Raw genomic sequence first — 19,706 nt, 5'->3', positions numbered from 1 at the left:
CTAATGTATCTTGCTAATAATACGCGATCTGACATATCATTCGCGGTGAATTTACTAGCAAGGTATAGTTCCTCTCCAACCAAAAGACATTGGAGTGGAATCAAACAAATTTTTCGATATCTTCATGGAACGGTTGATATGGGATTGTTTTATCCCTATGGATCTAAGTCACAATTAGTTGGCTATGCAGATGCCGGATACTTGTCTGATCCACATAAAGGGAGATCTCAAACAGGATACCTGTTCACATATGGTGGTACAGCTATATCTTGGAGGTCTACGAAACAGACGATTGCTGCAACATCCTCTAATCATGCTGAAATACTGGCGATTCATGAAGCTAGTCGCGAGTGTTTTTGGCTGAGGAGTCTGATTCAATATATTCTGTCATCATGTGGACTGATTGATCATAAGATAGCTCCAACCGTCCTGTTTGAAGATAATACAGCATGCATTGCTCAACTTAAAGGCGGATACATTAAAGGCGACAGAACAAAGCACATTTCTCCCAAATTCTTCTTCACTCATGATCTTCAAAATCAAAGGACAATTGATGTCCAACAGATCCGTTCAAGTGACAATCTAGCAGATTTATTTACAAAGTCACTCCCAAAATCCTCCTTTGAAAGATTGGTACATGAGATTGGGATGCGCCAATTTCGAGACATTAAATGATGTCGGCAAGAGGGAGAGACTGTACTCTTTTTTCCTTGGTCAGATTTTTTTTCCATTAGGTTTTTCTTTACAAGGTTTTTAATGAGGCAGTCTCCATCACAAAGGATATTGTACTCTTTTTCCTTCACTAAGGTTTTTCCCACAGGGTTTTCCTTTAGTAAGGTTTTAATGAGGCAATAATCCTAAATGGTCATCCAAGGGGGAGTGTTGTGATAAGTACTGATGTGGATGCCCATTTCCTATGAAACTCTATTTACTAAGGATGACTATATTAAATGTAGTTTGAAAATGTTTCATTTTTAATACTTTTTCTTATCTTTGTATATATATACACAATACAACATATAATATTATTATATATATATAATAATTATTGAACTAATTATATTAATAATAAAGTCTTCTATTTATACATCTCTATTTTATATCTTTTATTTTACAACATAATTATCTACTATTTTGCAGTTATTCCTATGTTTATAAAGAACCTTGGATTCTGTGTGTGCAGATTGAGGTGTGTTTGACTTGTAACTTGAATCTTTGGAAGTTGGAGCTAAGAAAGAAAGAAAAGATGACAATGGTAATGTATGGTTTCAGTGCCAATGAAGAACTGCTAATATGTTCTGTCTCTGTTGAGAAGCAGCTTTAGCTTTACCCTATCTGTGTCTGTCTTCTTCTGCATATCATGTCCTTTTCTGTATTTATGTGATAAATCACAGTGGATAGGGATGCCATATTGATAATCATATAATAATGGATTCTCATCCACCTAAGTTGCCTCATCTGGTTACTGGTGATTATAATTTCTCCAGTGATGATCAATATTTTTAGCCTCTTTTGCCAATTATTTAATGTGTTTGGACTATTGTTGGTAAATGAATGTTTATATAAAATTAATTTTATAAAATTGATTTTGCAAAATTGATTTTCATCAAAAAGTGAATTGGTATTAATGTAGTTTATATTTAGTAATTTTTATTTAAAATAAATTATAATAAATTAAATATTATTTAAATTATATTATTTAAAATCACTTTTAGATAAAAAATTATAAAAAAGAATATAAATTTAAATAACTATTTTATATAATCTTATAATTTTAGTTTAAATATTTAAATAAATTTTAATATATTTTTTTAATACTCTTAATACTTTTTAGTACTCCAGTAGAATTAATAAATTTTAATATTTTTTAATCACTCGTGATGACTTTTAACACATGACAATCGTACTAAACTATTATTAATCTAATTAAGATTGATTCAGGTGAACCTTGAAAGAATATGTGAAGGGCGAACACAAATTTACTAGTGGAGTTTACACATACACTCTTGGCACCTAGGATGTCTATAAATGCTTTTGCCATAACCCTTTGTTCCAAGCTTCTGAGCTTCTTGGATCATCTTCTTTATTCTATCTTTAAAATTATTCCATCCTATGGTCCCATTCTCAGATAAAATTGACGATAACCTCTTCTTGTTTGGCCGCAATGTAGGAGCGTGGCCGCTGCCATAGTAGGTTCTTAGTCCAGACACCAATGATGAAAGTTGGCTACCAGAGTCGGTCATAGCAAACACATCAGCACTTGCACATGCAATGAAATCCAATGCAGCCAGCTGCATTACATAATCAAATATATATTCTTAGGCATTATAATTCAAAATTTAATTGTCAACCACTTCCAAATAAACAATTCAGCTCATAGATTGTGTTTGTGCTAATATATGAATTTACCTGAGAAGAAAATTTTTTAAAAGGTGCTAGTTCAGTAGGTGTGAGCAGATTCTCTTTTGTGATCACATTGGGATAAAGTCTAGTGAATGGATCCATTCTTGATGTTCCTCCATAAATCTGTGAACTAGCCAAATAAATGTATGTACTACGTTTGAAACCAAGACCTGCTAGAACAAGACCTGCTTCTTCTGGGGTCAATGGACATCTTCCCAATTTTCTCAAATCCGCCGCGGAAATAAAGCTACAAACATCGTAATAATACATGTCATAAGAATGCTAAACTAACTTCGAAGGATTTTTATCAAACAGAAATATTTTGTGTATTCATTTTGCCACGTGTACGAGACCAAATAAATACGTACAAATAACTTAATTCCTTAATAACCAACATAATATGCAAAGAAAAGCATATGATAGGATCATGCATACGTCGAATTCTTCAAGCGCTGAAGGAGCAGAGGAAAATGGCTTTCTCTGTAAGCTTGAAGTTCTTTTCTCTCATTTTCACCACCTCCAAATTCACAAAGTGAATAGGCTACCATATCTATTTCAAATCTCAAGTGCAAAGCAAGGTATTTGGTTGTGCCTCTAGCATATTCATGGCTCTCCTTCTTCTCAATGAACTTCCCCAGCAACTGAGTGTCTAGCATACTTGGTGGAGTACTATATTTTCTAATCCTTTTGATTAATAGTGACCCAGCTTGCTGAATTTTTTGTGCAAATTTCAAAGCATGAAAATTGCATTTGCATCTTAACCTCTGCAGTTGTTTCAAACATATATAAAGTCATTAATTTATAATAATTTTTAGCATTTTAACGAAAAATAAGGTTCTTTTATGACCTGAATATCAAAAGGCAGTGGATCAAAACCAAGTCTGTTTCCATATCCTAGGAAGTGAACAAATCCATTTTTTAATAGAATAGGAAGGACAATTTTGATATAGTCAGCAGAAGTAGCCTCTTTTGGAAGATCTGCATCTGTAATCTGAAATGCAAAATATTTAGAATCATAAAAGTTGCAATTAGTCTTCTCTAAGTACAATGAGATTATTAGCTAAGATAATAAACCTGGCTACCAACAGCATTTGAATCTTTTGATTTCATATTAGGTGGAAGTTCCTTTACTATTCTGATATCATCCTTCAGAATATTCATAAAATAGTCTTCCTGGTATATGTCACCAAACTGGCTGCATTTATTTACCCCCATTTTTTCAATTAAACAAATTTGGTTTGATGAAAATATATATAAAACAAACTTTTCAGCTATTATTCTGGTAAACAAATTTTACCTTGGATCCTTCCATACATTGCTATAGAGAAACTTTGGCATGACTAGAGTCGCATTAAGGAGTGATGCCACAGCAACAGCATTGCAAATCTGTAATCACTACATCATTGTTATAACATTTTAACCATAGGCTTGATTTTATTATTATCTAAAATGACACAACATTATCTAGGTGCCAATACTTACAGCAACTCGTTGTTGATTAAGGCCACCATTTGCACTTACTGATATGTAGCCATTACTTTTCACAATGTTCCCTGCCACATATTGTAAACTATGTTAAGTCTTATGTGATGTTAAGAGATTAAACTATATTAAATATCCATCCTAATTACCTGGATTATGTTTAACATTTTTATCTGCACATGGTTTCCATAAAGATGCCTGCTGATATGGTTCAGCCCATAAATTGGATGGCTCTTGCTTGAACTCTTTCTATTAGTAAATTAAAGTCAGTATCATGATACACTAATGAATTATTGATTTTGACAAATTATCTAACAAGAAATACCACTAAGAAAGTTTTATACAAACCTCAGTAAGAGCACTGCCAGCCATGTTTAGAAGCCGATCATACATTTGAATTGGCGATTGCTTCACGTGGATGTTGGAATCTTTAACCTTATTCCATCAAATAAAATGTGTAGCAATTACAAATAAGTATCAATGCAAAATATCACATTATTTATTTTAGTTGCACTAGTTAACCTTAGATTACTCTGCTCTATTTGAAAATTCAAGGAGGGTGTTGAGAAGCATACATGGATGATTTGCTTATACCTGAAGAAACGCACTTGAATTATTTGATGATGTAGTGGGTTGAGGATTTTCAAACTCAAAGAAAGAGATGTAAAAGGAATCAATGAGGAAGAGACAACCCAACAATCCAAGAACAACAACAATGGTCTTGATGTGCTTTTGTAGCCACAGGTGCTTTTTTCCAACATAGATTCCCCTACAAGAATAATAATTATACTTTGAAGAATCACTTCTCAGCCCATAATGATGAAGCAACAAAGTTTTTTTCACCATCTTCCATGAAGGAAGGATATCACAACTGCTTGTTATCTTGTGATCTTTCATTCCTCCTGTGATTATAACACTAGCACCCTCAAATAATTAAGCTCAAAATAGCAAGACATTGATATTAGCAAGTGAACTCTAATAAAACATGCATGCAACTAAAAGTTTGTTTCTGGGGTTTGTTATTCTTATAGATCCTAAAACCAAACTATGAATAATCCAATAGAAAATGAACAAATAAAGGTTAGTTCTTCCTTGTATGAATTCAAAGTGAAGCGAAGTAGGTGATGTAGATATATAGTTAAGTAAGAAAAAAGTAGAAAGAGTGAAATCCAAGCGAGTGATGAAGACTCAACCATATATGCATTACCTTACAGCACAAGAATCCCAACAATAAGAACAGCTACTTCCTACCAAACTCAACCAGCGCTGGGGTGTAGGTACACCTTCCTGCAAGCCTTCCAATTCCATCTCTGCAGAAATTCAAGCAATCACAACGTAGCGACAATATATTTTTTCCTTCTCGATTTTTCTGTTCTGGACTTTTAGTTTTTGTTCGTTCCAGCATGGCTTTGTTTGTTTACGTTAGTTGTGTGATTTGGTTGGTCGCCACAGAACCCCATGTTTCCTATAAAGCCGTTGTACTAATATGGCTAATAACTTGGTATATATATACGTATAAAACCAAGTTAAGTGCATACAAACAAATCAATAACTATTGTTACGTCTAGATCACTTTTTATTAGCAATAATATAGGTTCATTTGTAATTAATTTTATAATAAAAATATATGAAGAGTACATAATATTTTATAATAAAAATATATAAAGAGTACATACTATGTAACTACTTAACAACTATATATTTATATAGGAATATATATTGTTTAATTTATGATCAATTTTGAAAAAGTAAGGATATTTGATCATTAAGTAAATTTGTTCATCACAGATTTTATTAAAAATATCTTTCTCTTAATTTCACTACTAATTTGTATTATATATGTGATTAGTTTTTCTTTGTCGTTTATATTTTTGTAGTTAAATGATAAACACATGGAAATAAAGAGTTGTTAGACTTGGATCTTAAATTTGCAAAATTGTTACCTTCTCTGTTGAGGTCAAACTTGCATCAACTTAAATGGTTTGTATTAAAGTGAATATACACATTAATTTTTTTAAATAATATTTTTTTGTTTATTACGTCGTAATTGCTTAACCTTATCCTTTCCTTGCAGATCAGATTCCGTGTAAACCAATCAAACAGTCTGTATTCTGTGGAACTTGAAAATACTAAATAGGCTAGGTGACCACTCGTTTTTAATTAAAGCACATTAATGGGATTCTCATTGTCATAGATTTATAGATAAAATAAAGCACAATTTAGACTTTGGACTTTGGACAAAATAGGCTAAGTTTTAAGAAATTAATAAGTTTATAGAAATGTAGATTTTCTAAAATTTAAATTAAAACATAAAAATTGGATATCTATTTTTATTCGTTTTAATTTTTTTGATATTTTATTTGAATTCAAATGAAGAGTATTTTTTTATTGACATTATATTTTAAAGTTAATAATTTAAAAGTAATAAATGTCAATAATTTATACCAATACTAAATCGAATTAAACTGATTCGATTTATTATATATGAGCTGTTCAATAGTAAATTAAATTAGATCAATTTGATTTATTATTGAAAAGACTGATTCGAATTAGATGAATTAATTTATATAGATATATGCATAGAACTTTAAGGTAACAATTTTTGTTGTGAGGGATTCATATAATTTTGAGATGCCTGAGTTTAGTGTTGGATTTTACATTTTTACCCCATTTATAGCTTTAGCCATGTTAGATTGTTACATACCATATAAGAAGGCATTACAAATTGCTTCAACAATTTTTTGCTCCTCCTAATACTACTACTACTACTAAGAATATGCCATTGAACTATTCTCCTATGTGGCACATCATTTGATAATTGATATCTCTATGTGAAAGCCCTATTGTGCAATATAATCTTAGTCAATAAATTAAAACTCCATAAATTCCTCGTGTTTTGTTTCTGCTCTGTCATTACCAGTCACAAGTTCTCATAAAAGAAGAATAGTGAGCATTAAAAGAGAAAACCAAAATCAATCCAAAAGCTAATAAAGGGATGTAAATTAAGGGTCCCAAGTAATTAAGCAAATGAAACCAAAACAATGGGCAAGAAGTTAGTCAAAATCTCCCTGTTAAGAGTCATTATTAATGATGTGTAAGCAGTAGCAACTACTGTAATAATTTAGTTTTGGGCAAACACCACCGCAATGTGATGTCACTACCTGCTCATTATGATTGCGCTTTGGTATCATTCAATAAAATCTTTTAGGAGAACCCACTCCCGAGACTAATTATTGTAGAGGAATAGTTCAAAGTTATACAGTAGTCATTTTTGTGGACTATACTATAATGTATATAATATAATGTATATAATAGAAGTATCTTAGTTCTTAGATTGGTCATTTTCTTGTGTTTTTTAAACAATTTGCTCATGCTAATAATTGTATACATTATTAAATTTACTAAAAAATATATAAAACACTTATACATAAAAATTAAAAAGTAGAACATTATTCAACAAAAAGTTTATATGCATGTTATAAGAAAGATCCGAATAAAGGGTCAAATTGACCTAATCATATAACCTATTTAAGAATATATTCTGTAGACGTTAAAAATGATAAAGTGAAAAAATATGGTTACTTTTTTTTTTTACCCTTTATTGTTTTTTATTCACATTTCAATCAAGCACACCTAATAATTGTGATTAACTGTGTCTAGGATGTCTGAAGAAAAAAATGGGAAAATGACAAAGAAAAAAAATAGAAAAATAGGGAGAAAAAAAATAAAAAGAAAGAAAGGGGAAGACAGAAAGGAAAGGGAGGTGGAAAAAAAGGAGAGCTGGAATCACATGGACTTGTCTTTCTCTTGCTGGGTCCTCCATCCTCTTCTCTTTGTTCACACCTTTACCATTCTCTTCCTCTTCTTCTTCCTCTCCACCCACTCTTAGATTCCTCTTTTCTTTCTATTTCTCTCTCTTCCTCCATGGCTGAGGATAAGGTACTTCCCCATTAACCAAAAACTGCTTTTTTTTTCTTTTTTTTTTCATTGCCGTTGTTGATGTGCTGATTGTTTGGTTTCTGAGAAAATCTGGGTGACCCTTGAATGGGAGAGTTACAAAATCTTATCTTTTTGTTTAAGGGATGAGGCTAAGATGATCTAGGATGTGTGATTTTTGTTTCTCTGTTTCTCTTTTTGGGTTTCCTTAGCGTCAGAGGGAAAGTTAGGGTTTGTTCTTTTTGGGGAAATTTGATTTTCGTGCTAAAAAAATTTGGCCTTTGAGCTTAATAGAGAAGACCATTCAGCTTATTTTCGTCTTGATCTATGCTTTTCAGTGAAGTTTCATCTCTATTTTTTTTAACTTTCTCTTTTTTTCTGGAGAGAAGTTTTCTGAGCTCGTTCTGTGATGCGTTAGGGATTTATTTGATGTTGAAACTCATGTCCGAGTCGGATCATGTTTCTTACATTGATGGTGGGGTTTCAACGTCTTTTTTTAATTTATTTTTCATATGTTATGATTCCAAATCTGGATTACTTTCTGTGTATACCATCCCTTATGATTTCTACTTCTGATTAACTTGTGTCATTCCTTTTTTCACTCTTGTGCTAGTTGTTGCATTGCATCTTGCTTATTTTAGCAGCATGGTATGTTTCTTCCTTGAGTTGCTTCTTACTTTCGATATTTGCAGTAGAAGTTTGTCCTGTGGGCTTGCTGCTACTATATTCCTTGTCATACCCTTCTTTAGCAGCTTATTACCATAACAGAATATTTGCAATACCATACTGATGTTTCTACTTTCTACCGGGTTATTTATTAATGTTAATGAAACTTGCCTTTTAGGTTAAGGTTATTGAGTTGCGCTGTTGAAATGTGGTGGTTCATTTGTGGATTCACTTTGTGTGTTTGATATTCTGTCAAGTGGTTGTTTATATCTTCCTTGTGACACCTAATCATTTTTAAGTATTTGTTAATCGTTCAAGATTCTAACATTCCTTGTACCTTGTTGTAAATGTCGCAATATGAACAGGAGATGTCTACCTCTGTTGTCAACGGGAATGATTCTCTCACTGGACACATCATATCTACAACTATTGGAGGCAAAAATGGCGAGCCCAAACAGGTATTGTCTTTGTGAATCCATTCCACTGGTAATATGGCATGTATCGGGATTTAATGATTTCTTATTTACTGATGCTTGTAGACTATTAGCTACATGGCCGAGCGTGTTGTAGGAACTGGATCATTTGGAATTGTTTTCCAGGTATGCTAATACCATGCTCATAACTGTTGCTGTTTCCACCTATTTTGTATCATGCTGATGGTTTTTTTTCCTCTTAGGCGAAATGCTTGGAAACTGGAGAGGCAGTGGCCATTAAGAAGGTTTTGCAAGACCGAAGATACAAGAATCGTGAGCTACAGCTAATGCGTGTGATGAATCATCCAAATGTGATCTCCCTGAAGCATTGTTTCTTTTCCACAACAAGTACAGATGAACTTTTTCTTAATTTGGTGATGGAATATGTTCCAGAATCCATGTATCGGGTCTTAAAGCATTATAGTAATGCTAATCAAAGAATGCCCATTATCTATGTAAAACTTTACATGTACCAGGTATGCTTAAGAATTTTGGTGATTGTTAACACCCCTTGATTTCATTCTCTTTGCCTAATAAAAGTTTGTGGTGGGCCTGCAGATTTTCAGGGGCTTGGCTTATATACACACGGTTCCTCGAGTTTGCCACAGAGATTTGAAGCCTCAAAATATACTGGTTTGTCTATATCTCTTTGCTGAATATATAAAAATCATAATTATTTCTCATAATCCTTCCTGGCTTCTGATGCTGTTATCTGTATTATCCAGGTTGATCCTCTTACCCACCAAGTTAAGCTATGTGATTTTGGAAGTGCAAAAGTGCTAGTATGTTGGCCCCTTCATTTTACACAAGACACTTAGTTTGTTCTTTGTTGTGCATGCATAATTTTTTGTAGTATTTATTCAGTATAGAATATATCTTGACATGCTGGTGTCCTGGCTTCTTAATAGTGAAGACCAGCATTGCATTCTGTTTTTACTTTCTAATCATCCAACATATTTTGTAGCAATATTATTACTCATCTTGCAGTATTCAGGATCATGCTTTTTCTGTGTAATAGGCTTTTCTTTGTTGTGTGGAATTTCCTTGTGTTAACCTTGGGTCTTTATTCTGATCAGGTGAAAGGTGAAGCTAACATATCATACATATGCTCACGTTTCTATCGAGCTCCAGAGCTTATATTTGGTGCCACAGAGTATACTACTTCAATTGATATTTGGTCAGCTGGCTGTGTCCTTGCTGAACTGCTTTTGGGTCAGGTTTGTGTCAAGGCTTTGTTTTCATTATTATTCCTTCAAAAATGTACTGTGAGTGAGATGATTTTTCTTTTATTATCTACCATCCATCTGACAGAATTTCAACTTTTGCAGCCACTATTCCCAGGTGAAAATGCAGTGGACCAGCTTGTACATATTATACAGGTGCAACTGGTGTTGGTAATTTTAGATTATTTCTGATATCATGTCAGTTTTGCCATCACAAGTTAACTCTAAAATTTTGATTGCAGGTGCTTGGCACACCCACTCGGGAGGAAGTACGTTGTATGAACCCAAATTACAATGACTTCAGGTTTCCACAGATCAAAGCACATCCATGGCACAAGGTCTTATCCTTTCCACCTCTTTTCTGACACTTCAATTTTCTGATGTTGAGATAAGTTGAGTAGATTGAAAATATTCCTGGTCATTCTAACACTTCAAAAAATTGTTTTCAGATATTCCACAAAAAGATGCCTCCGGAAGCTATAGATCTTGCCTCCCGGCTTTTGCAGTATTCCCCTAGTCTCCGGTGCACTGCGGTGAGTGTGATTGGCTAGCTTTTTTGTTTTCTATCCTCTAACTCATCTATTAAATTAGTATTTCTATGTGTATATCAGTTTGTATTTTGTTGGAATTGGATCATTAATGGTTGTTCTTTGGGAAAAAATAACCTAGAAATCTGATGAGGATCTTTTCTGTTATGCAGCTAGAAGCATGTGCACATCCTTTCTTTGATGAACTCCGAGAACCTAATGCCCGCCTGCCAAATGGTCGCCCATTCCCACCTCTATTTGACTTCAAACAGGAAGTAAGTTCTCAATAATTTTCTTGGTAGATGTGTAATCTAGCAGTAACTTATTGGTCCAAAATAATTAAATTTTGCAATGTGTTTACAGAAGTCTAGAATCCATAGAAGGGTCCATATATCCAAGTGTGCTTTTTTTGGGTGTTTTCTTTTTTATTTCTTTAACAACTGTTTGGGTAGTCTGAATTTTCAACACATTGCTCTTTGTCAAAATTCAGCCAAACCAATCAACCATCCAAATTGTTGCTGTTATTGACTGTGATTATTATATAACTCCCTAAAACAAAATTGATGAACAAATGTTGTGACTCTCCCTTTACAGCTGTCTGGGGCGTCTCCAGAGCTCATCAATAAGTTGATACCGGATCACTTGAAGCGGCAAATAGGGCTACAGTTTTCTCCCATGGAAGGATCTTGATGTAAGCTCCAAGGGCAATGTTGTATACTAGTTCAACGAGTTAACGAGCGCCATTATTTTTTGTCTAGATTACCAATGTTCTGTGGCATGGGCAGTGTAATTCCATGCCAAACCCGGACTGAGACTTGGGGGTGCTGGATGGCTGCAAGTTGATCCATCAGTATATCATCATATATGTATACCCTTTCGAATCTACTGTTGCTTAATCTGGTGGGTCTTCAGTGTCCCCAGGCAAAAGCAAATAGCCTTATCCCTTTGCATGTTTTTTATTGTAAACGTCTTAAATGTCTTAGTTATAGTTTTGGCCTCAAATGGGGTCAGAAATGCTTCTGAGGGGAAAACTAAACCCTTTCCTTCTGGAATATGGAATGTTGGTCCTTTTTCTGATGGCTGGTGGTGGGGTGGATATGTTGGTTTTTTTTGGGTTTAGTTTTTCCCCAGAGTTCAAATGTTAATATGTCGCTGATGTGCAACTTTGCAGACTAGTTCCTTGTTTAAATGTAATGTGCTTTATGTTTCTCTTCAATGTTGTCTTCTACTTATTCTGCCATTTTGTTTCCATAAGCTGAATTACAAGTTTTACATCTCTCGAATAGTTTTTATATAGTTTTACAAGTGAGCCAATATTCACTGAGCCAACTTTTGGAGTTAGCTTCACTCAATCTCAATTCTGAGATACTTTTGGATATGGTATGCAGAAAGTTTAAATGGAACTTATGATGCATGGAGACAGACACGTAACACATGAATTTTAAAATCTTACATGATATTGGGACACGTATACATGTAAAATATAAAGTATTTTTTAGATAAATTGTAATGATATTTTGATATTTTATTATTTTATTAATATTAAAATATAAATTAAAATTATATATATCTAAATTTATTTAAAGAATATATGTTAGAATAAGATTGGATATGCTGACACGTGATAGTATTTAGATGTATTCAGACGTGTCTAGAAAAAAGTTTTTTATTTTTTATTATGACACGATTGGACTCGGTAGACATGGCAACTCAGTGTGCTTCATAGAATGGAACATAAAGTGTAATTTTAATGCACTGATAAAAATATTTTACACATGTTGAATTATATTTGTTTTTTGAATTGATTATTTTTGTTAACATAGGGATGTATCTTGTAAAACTATCTTACACTTACAGTGAACTAAAAATAAATTCAAAAATAAATTAGTGGATGGCTTTAGGAGTTTTTTTCCTAAATTTTTTATATAAAACTATAATTGTTATTAATTATACTATGGTTGATAAACAATTATGTAAAAGTTAGCGATAATAGTATTGGTTTGCTAGCAGTCAACGACGCCGTTTAAGGAGCTGTTTCTTGAGCTGTGAGACTCGCAAACTATTGAATTTCGCGCTTCGAGAGAGCATTACTCTGCCGCGCACTCACTTCACTACTTTCATCTGAACCGTCCATTCGCCATCATCATCACAAACAGAAAAACTAAATGGTCCTAACTAACCCATACAACAGAATCACGTGACTAACTGCAGGGAATCATAGCCAGCAGAGTTAAGCACTGTTGTTAAACACCTAAACCAGACCATGGGACAATCACTGTCATCTCACAAATCTCGAGCTGTTTTCCTGGTCTTACGTTCGTTCTTCATTTTAATCATTTCACTACTTCACTTAGATTTTATTTATTTATTTATTTTTTATATAGTGTACTTTTTCATTTTCTTTTTGTCGTAATAATAAAATTGCTTCGTCCTTTTCAACTTCGTTTCCCTCGAGGCAGCAATGAACGACTTTCCAAAAGGGGTTTGCTTGCTTTTATGCTTGTGTGTGCTTTGGCTTTGAAGCTTTGTTTGGTAGAAAAGTTTAAAGGAGTCAGAAGAGAAAGTTCCCAGTTAAAAAGTTCCAAACTTTTTCAGCTCCCAGAATTTGATTCGGTTTTTCTGTTTCATGGAAGGTGTCAAGTTGGTTGCTTGGTTCTTCTCCTTGTTTATTTTGTGTTCGATGCCAATGGTTGTTGAGGGCACTGATAGCCTTCTCTCTCCAAAGGGTGTCAACTATGAAGGTTTTGTGTCACTATTGCTTATTATTCTAGCTTTGCTTTCTTCAAGTGTTGCTTACTTAGTTCACTACTTTGGTGTTATTTAGTTGCTGCTTTGATGTCCATGAAGAATAAAATGAACGATGAATTGCACGTCTTGAATGGCTGGGATATTAATTCGGTTGACCCTTGCACTTGGAACATGGTTGGTTGCTCTGCTGAAGGTTATGTCATTTCCCTGTAAGGGTTCCTAATTTCTCTTGCTCAATGTTGCTTCCTTTTGGTTTTATGGGGAAAAAAATTGTGAAAGATCTTACTTGTTAGCATTTTCATGTGTTTTCTCTGTCTTTCTAATACCATCCACTGTATTCTAATGATACTGATCTTTGTTGCTGGTGGTAACTTTCTGCTTTTGGCAGGGAAATGGCCAGTGCTGGTTTATCTGGAACTCTTTCGTCAGGAATTGGAAATTTGAGCCATCTCCGAACATTGTGAGTGTCTCTCTTATTCTCCACATAAATGGCCTATACTTTTCAAACTTAATGGTGAATTGTGGTGTATTGTTGACTCAGCAGTATCTGAAAGATGCCTTGTTTATTATGCTTTTTGTTCATAAATAAATAGTCATAATAATCTTCCACTAATTTTTAATAGATGCCAAACAACGGTAGGAGAAAAATAAGTAGTCATAAAATGCAATGAACTCATTTTTATCATATGATTAAGTGAGTTTTTTCATTGCTGAACTTAGGTTACTGCAGAACAATCAGTTATCTGGTCCTATCCCGGCTGAGATAGGCAAGTTGTCAGAGCTTCAAACTCTAGACCTTTCCGGTAACCAGTTTGTTGGAGAAATTCCTAGTTCTTTGGGCTTATTGTCTCAACTAAGTTACTTGTGAGTGTGTCTTAACAAATAGATAGATGATGATGTTATTTTAACCCTGTTCTTTTTGTTCCCCTTAAATTTTAATTTTATTCATTAGTGTTTCTCTAACTCCATGGTTCCTAATTCAATCATGCCAAGCTTTTCAGGCGGCTCAGCAAAAATAATCTATCTGGACAGATCCCTCCACTTGTTGCTAACTTGACAGGCCTTTCATTCTTGTATGTCCTCTACTCCTCTATGAAACTTTTAATACCTTTACCTCCTCAATCAGTCAAGTACAGTTCCATAACCTTATCTTGTTTGTAGGGACTTGTCATTCAATAATCTCAGTGGTCCCACTCCAAAAATTTTGGCAAAAGGTTACAGGTGAGTTCTTTAATTGTATTAGATTTTTTGCCTAGTTATGCAACAGCTAAATTCTGATTATCCTATTAAAAAGAATAAACACTTGTAGCACTTTTTTTTCTTTTTTCTAAATTTCCTTTAATCATGCATTAACTGACACTATACTTCTTTTATCATAATAGTATTTCAGGAAATAACTTCCTTTGTACATCTCCTTCGGAACATTGTATGGACATTTCAAAACCACTAAACGGTAATACATTTAACTTTTATTTATTAAAACCCAATAATCAGTGGACTATGTTACAGATAATGATTCAATTACAGATACAGGATCATCTCAGAAAGTCAAGAGTCATCACCAAAGGGTGATTTCTGTTGTTGTTGGCATCAGTTGCACATTTATAATTTCAGTGATGCTTGTGTGTTGGTTGCATTGGTACAGATCGCGCATACTCTATACATCTTATGGTACCTCCTTAAACGGACTTCATTACCTTTTTTATTGCTTCTAGATATGCACATATTCTGACAATATGCAATAATTGACATCTGAAGTGGAGCAAGATTGTGAATTTGATATTGGCCATTTGAAGAGGTTCACCTTCCGTGAACTACAAATTGCTACTGGAAATTTCAGTCAAAAGAACATCCTTGGACAAGGAGGCTTTGGCATTGTCTACAAAGGATGCCTTACAAACAAAATGCTGGTGGCAGTGAAGAGGCTGAAAGATCCCAATTACACTGGAGAAATGCAATTTCAAACTGAAGTTGAGATGATCGGCTTGGCCGTGCATCGTAACCTCTTGCGTCTCTATGGATTTTGTATGACTCCAGATGAAAGGTTACTTGTTTATCCTTACATGCCTAATGGCAGTGTTGCTGATCGCTTGAGAGGTTTGTTTCATATTAATTCTTACCATTTGTTATTCATCCTATCTTATAGTTAAAACAATGTGTCTCAAAATTAATGTCAATTACTGATTCCATTACATGGGGAAACAAGAAACAGTGATTCTCCTTGTATAGTTGGTAGTTAGAGGCCTAAATCTTATGTATTGGTGCTACCTCCTAAATCAGTGAAAATTCTTCATTAATTTGTTTGTTCTTTTATTAACTTGTCATATGTTTATTGTTTGATGGATTTTATCTTTTCCCTTGTTCCGAAGCAGACACGTGCCGAGAAAAGCCATCTCTGGATTGGAACAGGCGAATGCGAGTTGCTGTTGGCGCTGCACGCGGGCTTCTGTATTTACACGAGCAGTGCAATCCTAAAATAATCCACAGGGATGTTAAGGCTGCAAACATTTTGCTAGATGAAAGTTTTGAAGCTGTGGTGGGGGATTTTGGCCTTGCTAAGCTGTTGGATCAAAGGGATTCGCATGTCACTACCGCCGTGCGAGGTACAGTAGGCCACATTGCCCCGGAGTATCTCTCCACTGGACAGTCTTCTGAGAAAACAGATGTTTTTGGATTTGGCATATTACTTCTGGAGCTCATAACAGGACAAAAGGCACTAGATGCTGGGAATGGTCAAGTACAAAAGGGAATGATTCTTGATTGGGTAAGTAACAAGTAAATTTTTTCAAATGTTTTGTTGCTTCACAACCAAGTAATCTTAAAATCAATGCAACATGTCATTATTGCTCAATTTCTAGTTTTCATGTAATCCATTTTTTTTCATCATTGAGTATTCATTGACCTTAAACTTTGAGTAATGTGTACTGGCCTGAATTCCTGAAGGTTAAGACATTATTTGAGGAGAAGCGGCTAGAAGTGTTAGTTGATAGGGATCTAAGGGGATGCTTTGATCCAGTTGAGTTAGAAATGGCAGTGGAGTTGTCTTTACAGTGCACTCAGTCACTTCCGAGTCTGCGGCCGAAGATGTCGGAAGTCTTGAAGATTCTAGAAGGCCTGGTTGGGCAGCCGGCGCCGCCGGAGGAGTCACAAGGAGGGTCTAACTTATATGAAGAAAGAGCATGCAGTTTCTCCCAAAATTATAGTGATGTTCATGAAGAACCTTCCTTTGTTATTGAAGCCATTGAGCTTTCTGGTCCTCGGTGACAATAAAGTGTAGTTTATTATTCCATTTTGTAAATGAATTTTGCATTTTATGAATATAGAAAACGTACATAGAAATATATTTATTTCCCATGCTCTCTATTCTTAACTAGAGTTGGGTCCATATGATTACAAGTTATTGCATTTAGTACGAATTTTCATGAGTTATTGGAGTGAATCTCTGATATGTTGAGGTATATTGTACAATTATATGTCATATATCAAATTAAATAGTATGATATGAGACTCGAGCAATGCACAAAGAGGTAAATTATTTATATTATATAATGTATTTTAATAAATATTATATTATTTTGAGATTAATTAGATAATATGTAAATTAATGTTAAATTTAAAATATTTTATATTAAAAATATTTTGCAAAACATTTATTTGATAATTTGTATATAATTCCATATAATTATTCAACTAAAATGTAAAATACAAATTGAAATATAATTTATTATTTTAAGAATTTGAATTCATTTAATTTTTATTTTATATAATTATTTAACTAAAATATAATACAAATTGAAATTTAGTTTATTGTTTTAAGAATTTTAATTTATTTATTTTTAAAGAAAACACAATTATATAAAGTTATATCTTTTTTTTTGTTGTTTCTATTTTTATATTTGCTTTAGTTATATTTTATCTTTTCATACAGTTTTTTTTGGCTCGTAAACAATTTAAAAAAATGAATGAGAATAAAAAATATTAAAAATATAATATAAAATTATGAATTAATTTTATAATCATAATATAGTTAAATGTAATTAATAAAGATATGTAAAATTTAAAATTATTTGAAATTATTTTTCACAATAGGTATGAGAAATGAAAAAACGAAAAGTTGTAAAAATTTTATGTAGCATGTATAAGTAGAATCTTAATATGTATAAGTTCTAGAATTTGAATATTTGTAACTGAAATTTTTATGATTATTATTATAACACTTTTAATATGTGTTTATTGTATTTAATTAGTATTTTATATTTTAATTAAATAATAACTGATAAGAGCTTTTTTTAATTTTTTAATATTTTTTATTAAAAAATAATTGGTTAATTTTTATCTTTTGTTAAATTATTAAAATTTATGACTGTGATCTTATTAACAAAAAAAGGCTTAAATTCATGGTAGAAAAAGTTAGTATAATTTCTATGTGTTATAAATAGATAAATAAATAAGAAATGCTATTTGTACACTAAAATTAGTTACTAAAATCAGCCATGTATTTATATATAAATACATGTGTGGTTTAATTTATTTTTATAGTATATTTATATTCTAGCATATATTTTATACTGGTGACTGATTTTGGTATACACGTAGCATAACCCCAAAGAAATAATGCTCTAAGTTGTTCAAATCTTGCTTGACAGAAATATATAATTTCTCTGCCAAGAGTGGTGCGGTCAAATTTTGTACCAGCTTTTTCTCTTCCCTTCATGTCCAAACCAATGAACTTTTCAACCTAATGTACCTACCACATTGGATTTTCAAAAATCAATCAGCTAGTCATTATATATTTATACTGATTTAGTTACTAATTTTGTATGTATACATAACATGATTATTGTATTTTACTTTTGCATTTTTCATGATAAAAGCATCTTTACCTTCCGACGGAATACATAAATCATATTTCTATAATAAGATTTGACCCTACAATCTTATGTATAACAAGATCAAATCAATATTAGACTAATCCGAGTAGCCTCTAATGATAAGTTACGAAAATGTTTGGTAACCAACGAAAATCAGCCAAAAACAGTCATAACTTACCTTATTTAGTATTCATTAATTGTTGCGATAATTAATAAATGCTAAATAAGGCAAGTTATGGTTGTTTTTTTTTTGTTCCTTACAATTAATGAATGCTAAATTGTTTTTTTGCTAAATAAGGCAATATTAGCAAAACTAAATCATATTTCATTAAGGACATGTTATTTATTTAGCAAAGCTCATAGCAAATCTAATTTTAGATGTGTGGTATATATTAGGTGACATCTACATTGAACAAAGATTTAGATTAACATCCAGTCATCCACACATTAGTGTTTTAATGAGACAAGGTTGCATGGCATAAACACAAGGCTAAATGCTTTCCATACAGAAAGAAAGAAATCAGTCAATCAATCAAACTCCAGTTGTATTTAGGAAAAGAAAATAAATGCATACCGGAAAAAAAGGGGGTTTGTGGGTGGAGGCATAATAGTATTCAAATAGCACATGTAGTTGCCACACTTGCCAAAATCCAAATCCAAATCCAAATCCAAATCCAGTTGGTTTAAGAAGTGGTTAGTATGTAGCTGGAAAACGTGTAAGACCCACAAACACTCATTTTCTTGTAGACGTCGTGTGTGTTTGGATTACAGTTTGCAAACGGGAGTTTGCATAAAATTGATTTTGCAAACTTGATTTTGGTCAAAAGTAGGTTTGTGTTAAAGTGATTTATGTTTGGTAATTTTTGTATCAAAATGGATTATAGTAAAATAAATGTTGTTTGGCTTATACCATTCAAAATCACTTTTAGATAAAAAATTACTAAAATGGACATCAACTTAGATTTTTTTTTATATTATCCTATTGTTTTAATTTAGATATTTAAATAGATTTTATTAGTTAATTTTATAATAAAATTAATATTTACTTACTAAAATAAAAATAACATATAAAAATAGACAAAATATTTTTTTAAATAAAAATAAAAATTATATATTTTAGATATATATATATTGTTACGGTGGGTAACCGGAGATTAATACGACGGATGGCGTTTGGCGGCCCAAGTGTATGATGGAGGAGAACTCCGGAAAGGTCCGCAACTCGGGAGACTCCGTCCGACTTGTGCTCGCGCGTGAATGGGGGGTGGTACCTGCAAAGACACTCCGATGCCTAAGTTAGCAAGAGTGTGAGCAGGTCTAGAGAGTATTGGGCTTAGAGATACCTGAGGGGTGTCAGTGTATTTATAGTGGTGAGCC

At 32.8% G+C, this 19,706-nt stretch overlaps 4 protein-coding genes across 7 annotated transcripts in view; 3 read left to right on the top strand and 1 right to left on the bottom strand.

Annotated features, from left to right (window-relative positions):
- The window catches only part of LOC107468360 (nucleobase-ascorbate transporter 2), a 10,274-nt gene extending 8,812 nt beyond the window's left edge, over positions 1-1,462 (top strand). For 2 of the 3 annotated variants that reach the window (XR_008003725.1, XR_008003724.1), the window contains exon 14: positions 1,184-1,462. The gene's annotated coding sequence lies outside the window, so the exon portion shown is untranslated. Of the gene's footprint in view, positions 1-1,140; positions 1,160-1,183 lie in introns of those variants that run through there. The other variant, XR_008003726.1, reaches the window with a different exon arrangement.
- A 418-nt stretch (positions 1,463-1,880) lies between these two features.
- Positions 1,881-4,915, bottom strand: LOC107468245 (O-fucosyltransferase 8-like). The gene is made up of 10 exons (XM_016087499.3): positions 4,480-4,915; positions 4,234-4,320; positions 4,035-4,134; positions 3,886-3,956; positions 3,701-3,789; positions 3,478-3,598; positions 3,251-3,394; positions 2,839-3,167; positions 2,410-2,650; positions 1,881-2,291 (listed from the first exon to the last, which is right to left on the bottom strand). The coding sequence occupies exons 1-10, from the start codon at positions 4,780-4,782 to the stop codon at positions 1,983-1,985; spliced, it is 1,794 nt and encodes a 597-aa protein (XP_015942985.1). The 5' UTR covers positions 4,783-4,915; the 3' UTR covers positions 1,881-1,982.
- A 2,715-nt stretch (positions 4,916-7,630) lies between these two features.
- LOC107468282 (shaggy-related protein kinase eta) lies at positions 7,631-11,926 on the top strand. The gene is made up of 12 exons (XM_016087544.3): positions 7,631-7,824; positions 8,853-8,945; positions 9,027-9,086; positions 9,164-9,436; positions 9,519-9,593; positions 9,686-9,742; positions 10,037-10,177; positions 10,289-10,339; positions 10,426-10,521; positions 10,633-10,716; positions 10,884-10,985; positions 11,305-11,926. Exons 1-12 carry the CDS (start codon positions 7,810-7,812, stop codon positions 11,398-11,400), a joined length of 1,143 nt encoding a protein of 380 aa, XP_015943030.1. The 5' UTR covers positions 7,631-7,809; the 3' UTR covers positions 11,401-11,926.
- A 1,026-nt stretch (positions 11,927-12,952) lies between these two features.
- Positions 12,953-16,838, top strand: LOC107468281 (probable LRR receptor-like serine/threonine-protein kinase At5g45780). 2 transcript variants are annotated; one of them, XM_021133529.2, is made up of 11 exons: positions 12,953-13,451; positions 13,535-13,667; positions 13,847-13,918; positions 14,179-14,322; positions 14,460-14,531; positions 14,620-14,679; positions 14,841-14,911; positions 14,992-15,129; positions 15,217-15,555; positions 15,831-16,222; positions 16,402-16,838. In XM_021133529.2, the coding sequence occupies exons 1-11, from the start codon at positions 13,337-13,339 to the stop codon at positions 16,720-16,722; spliced, it is 1,857 nt and encodes a 618-aa protein (XP_020989188.1). In that variant the 5' UTR covers positions 12,953-13,336; the 3' UTR covers positions 16,723-16,838. The 2 variants fall into 2 exon arrangements, with proteins under 2 accessions (XP_020989188.1, XP_015943029.1); XM_016087543.3 differs by having other exon boundaries at positions 12,954-13,451; positions 14,986-15,129; positions 16,402-16,837.
- Positions 16,839-19,706: the final 2,868 nt, after the last annotated feature.

This window comes from Arachis duranensis, chromosome 10, assembly GCF_000817695.3.
Source record: "Arachis duranensis cultivar V14167 chromosome 10, aradu.V14167.gnm2.J7QH, whole genome shotgun sequence".
Taxonomy (NCBI): Eukaryota; Viridiplantae; Streptophyta; class Magnoliopsida; order Fabales; family Fabaceae; genus Arachis; species Arachis duranensis.
Note: the sequence above shows the minus strand (reverse complement) of the source record. Positions and strands in the feature narration are given on the sequence as shown.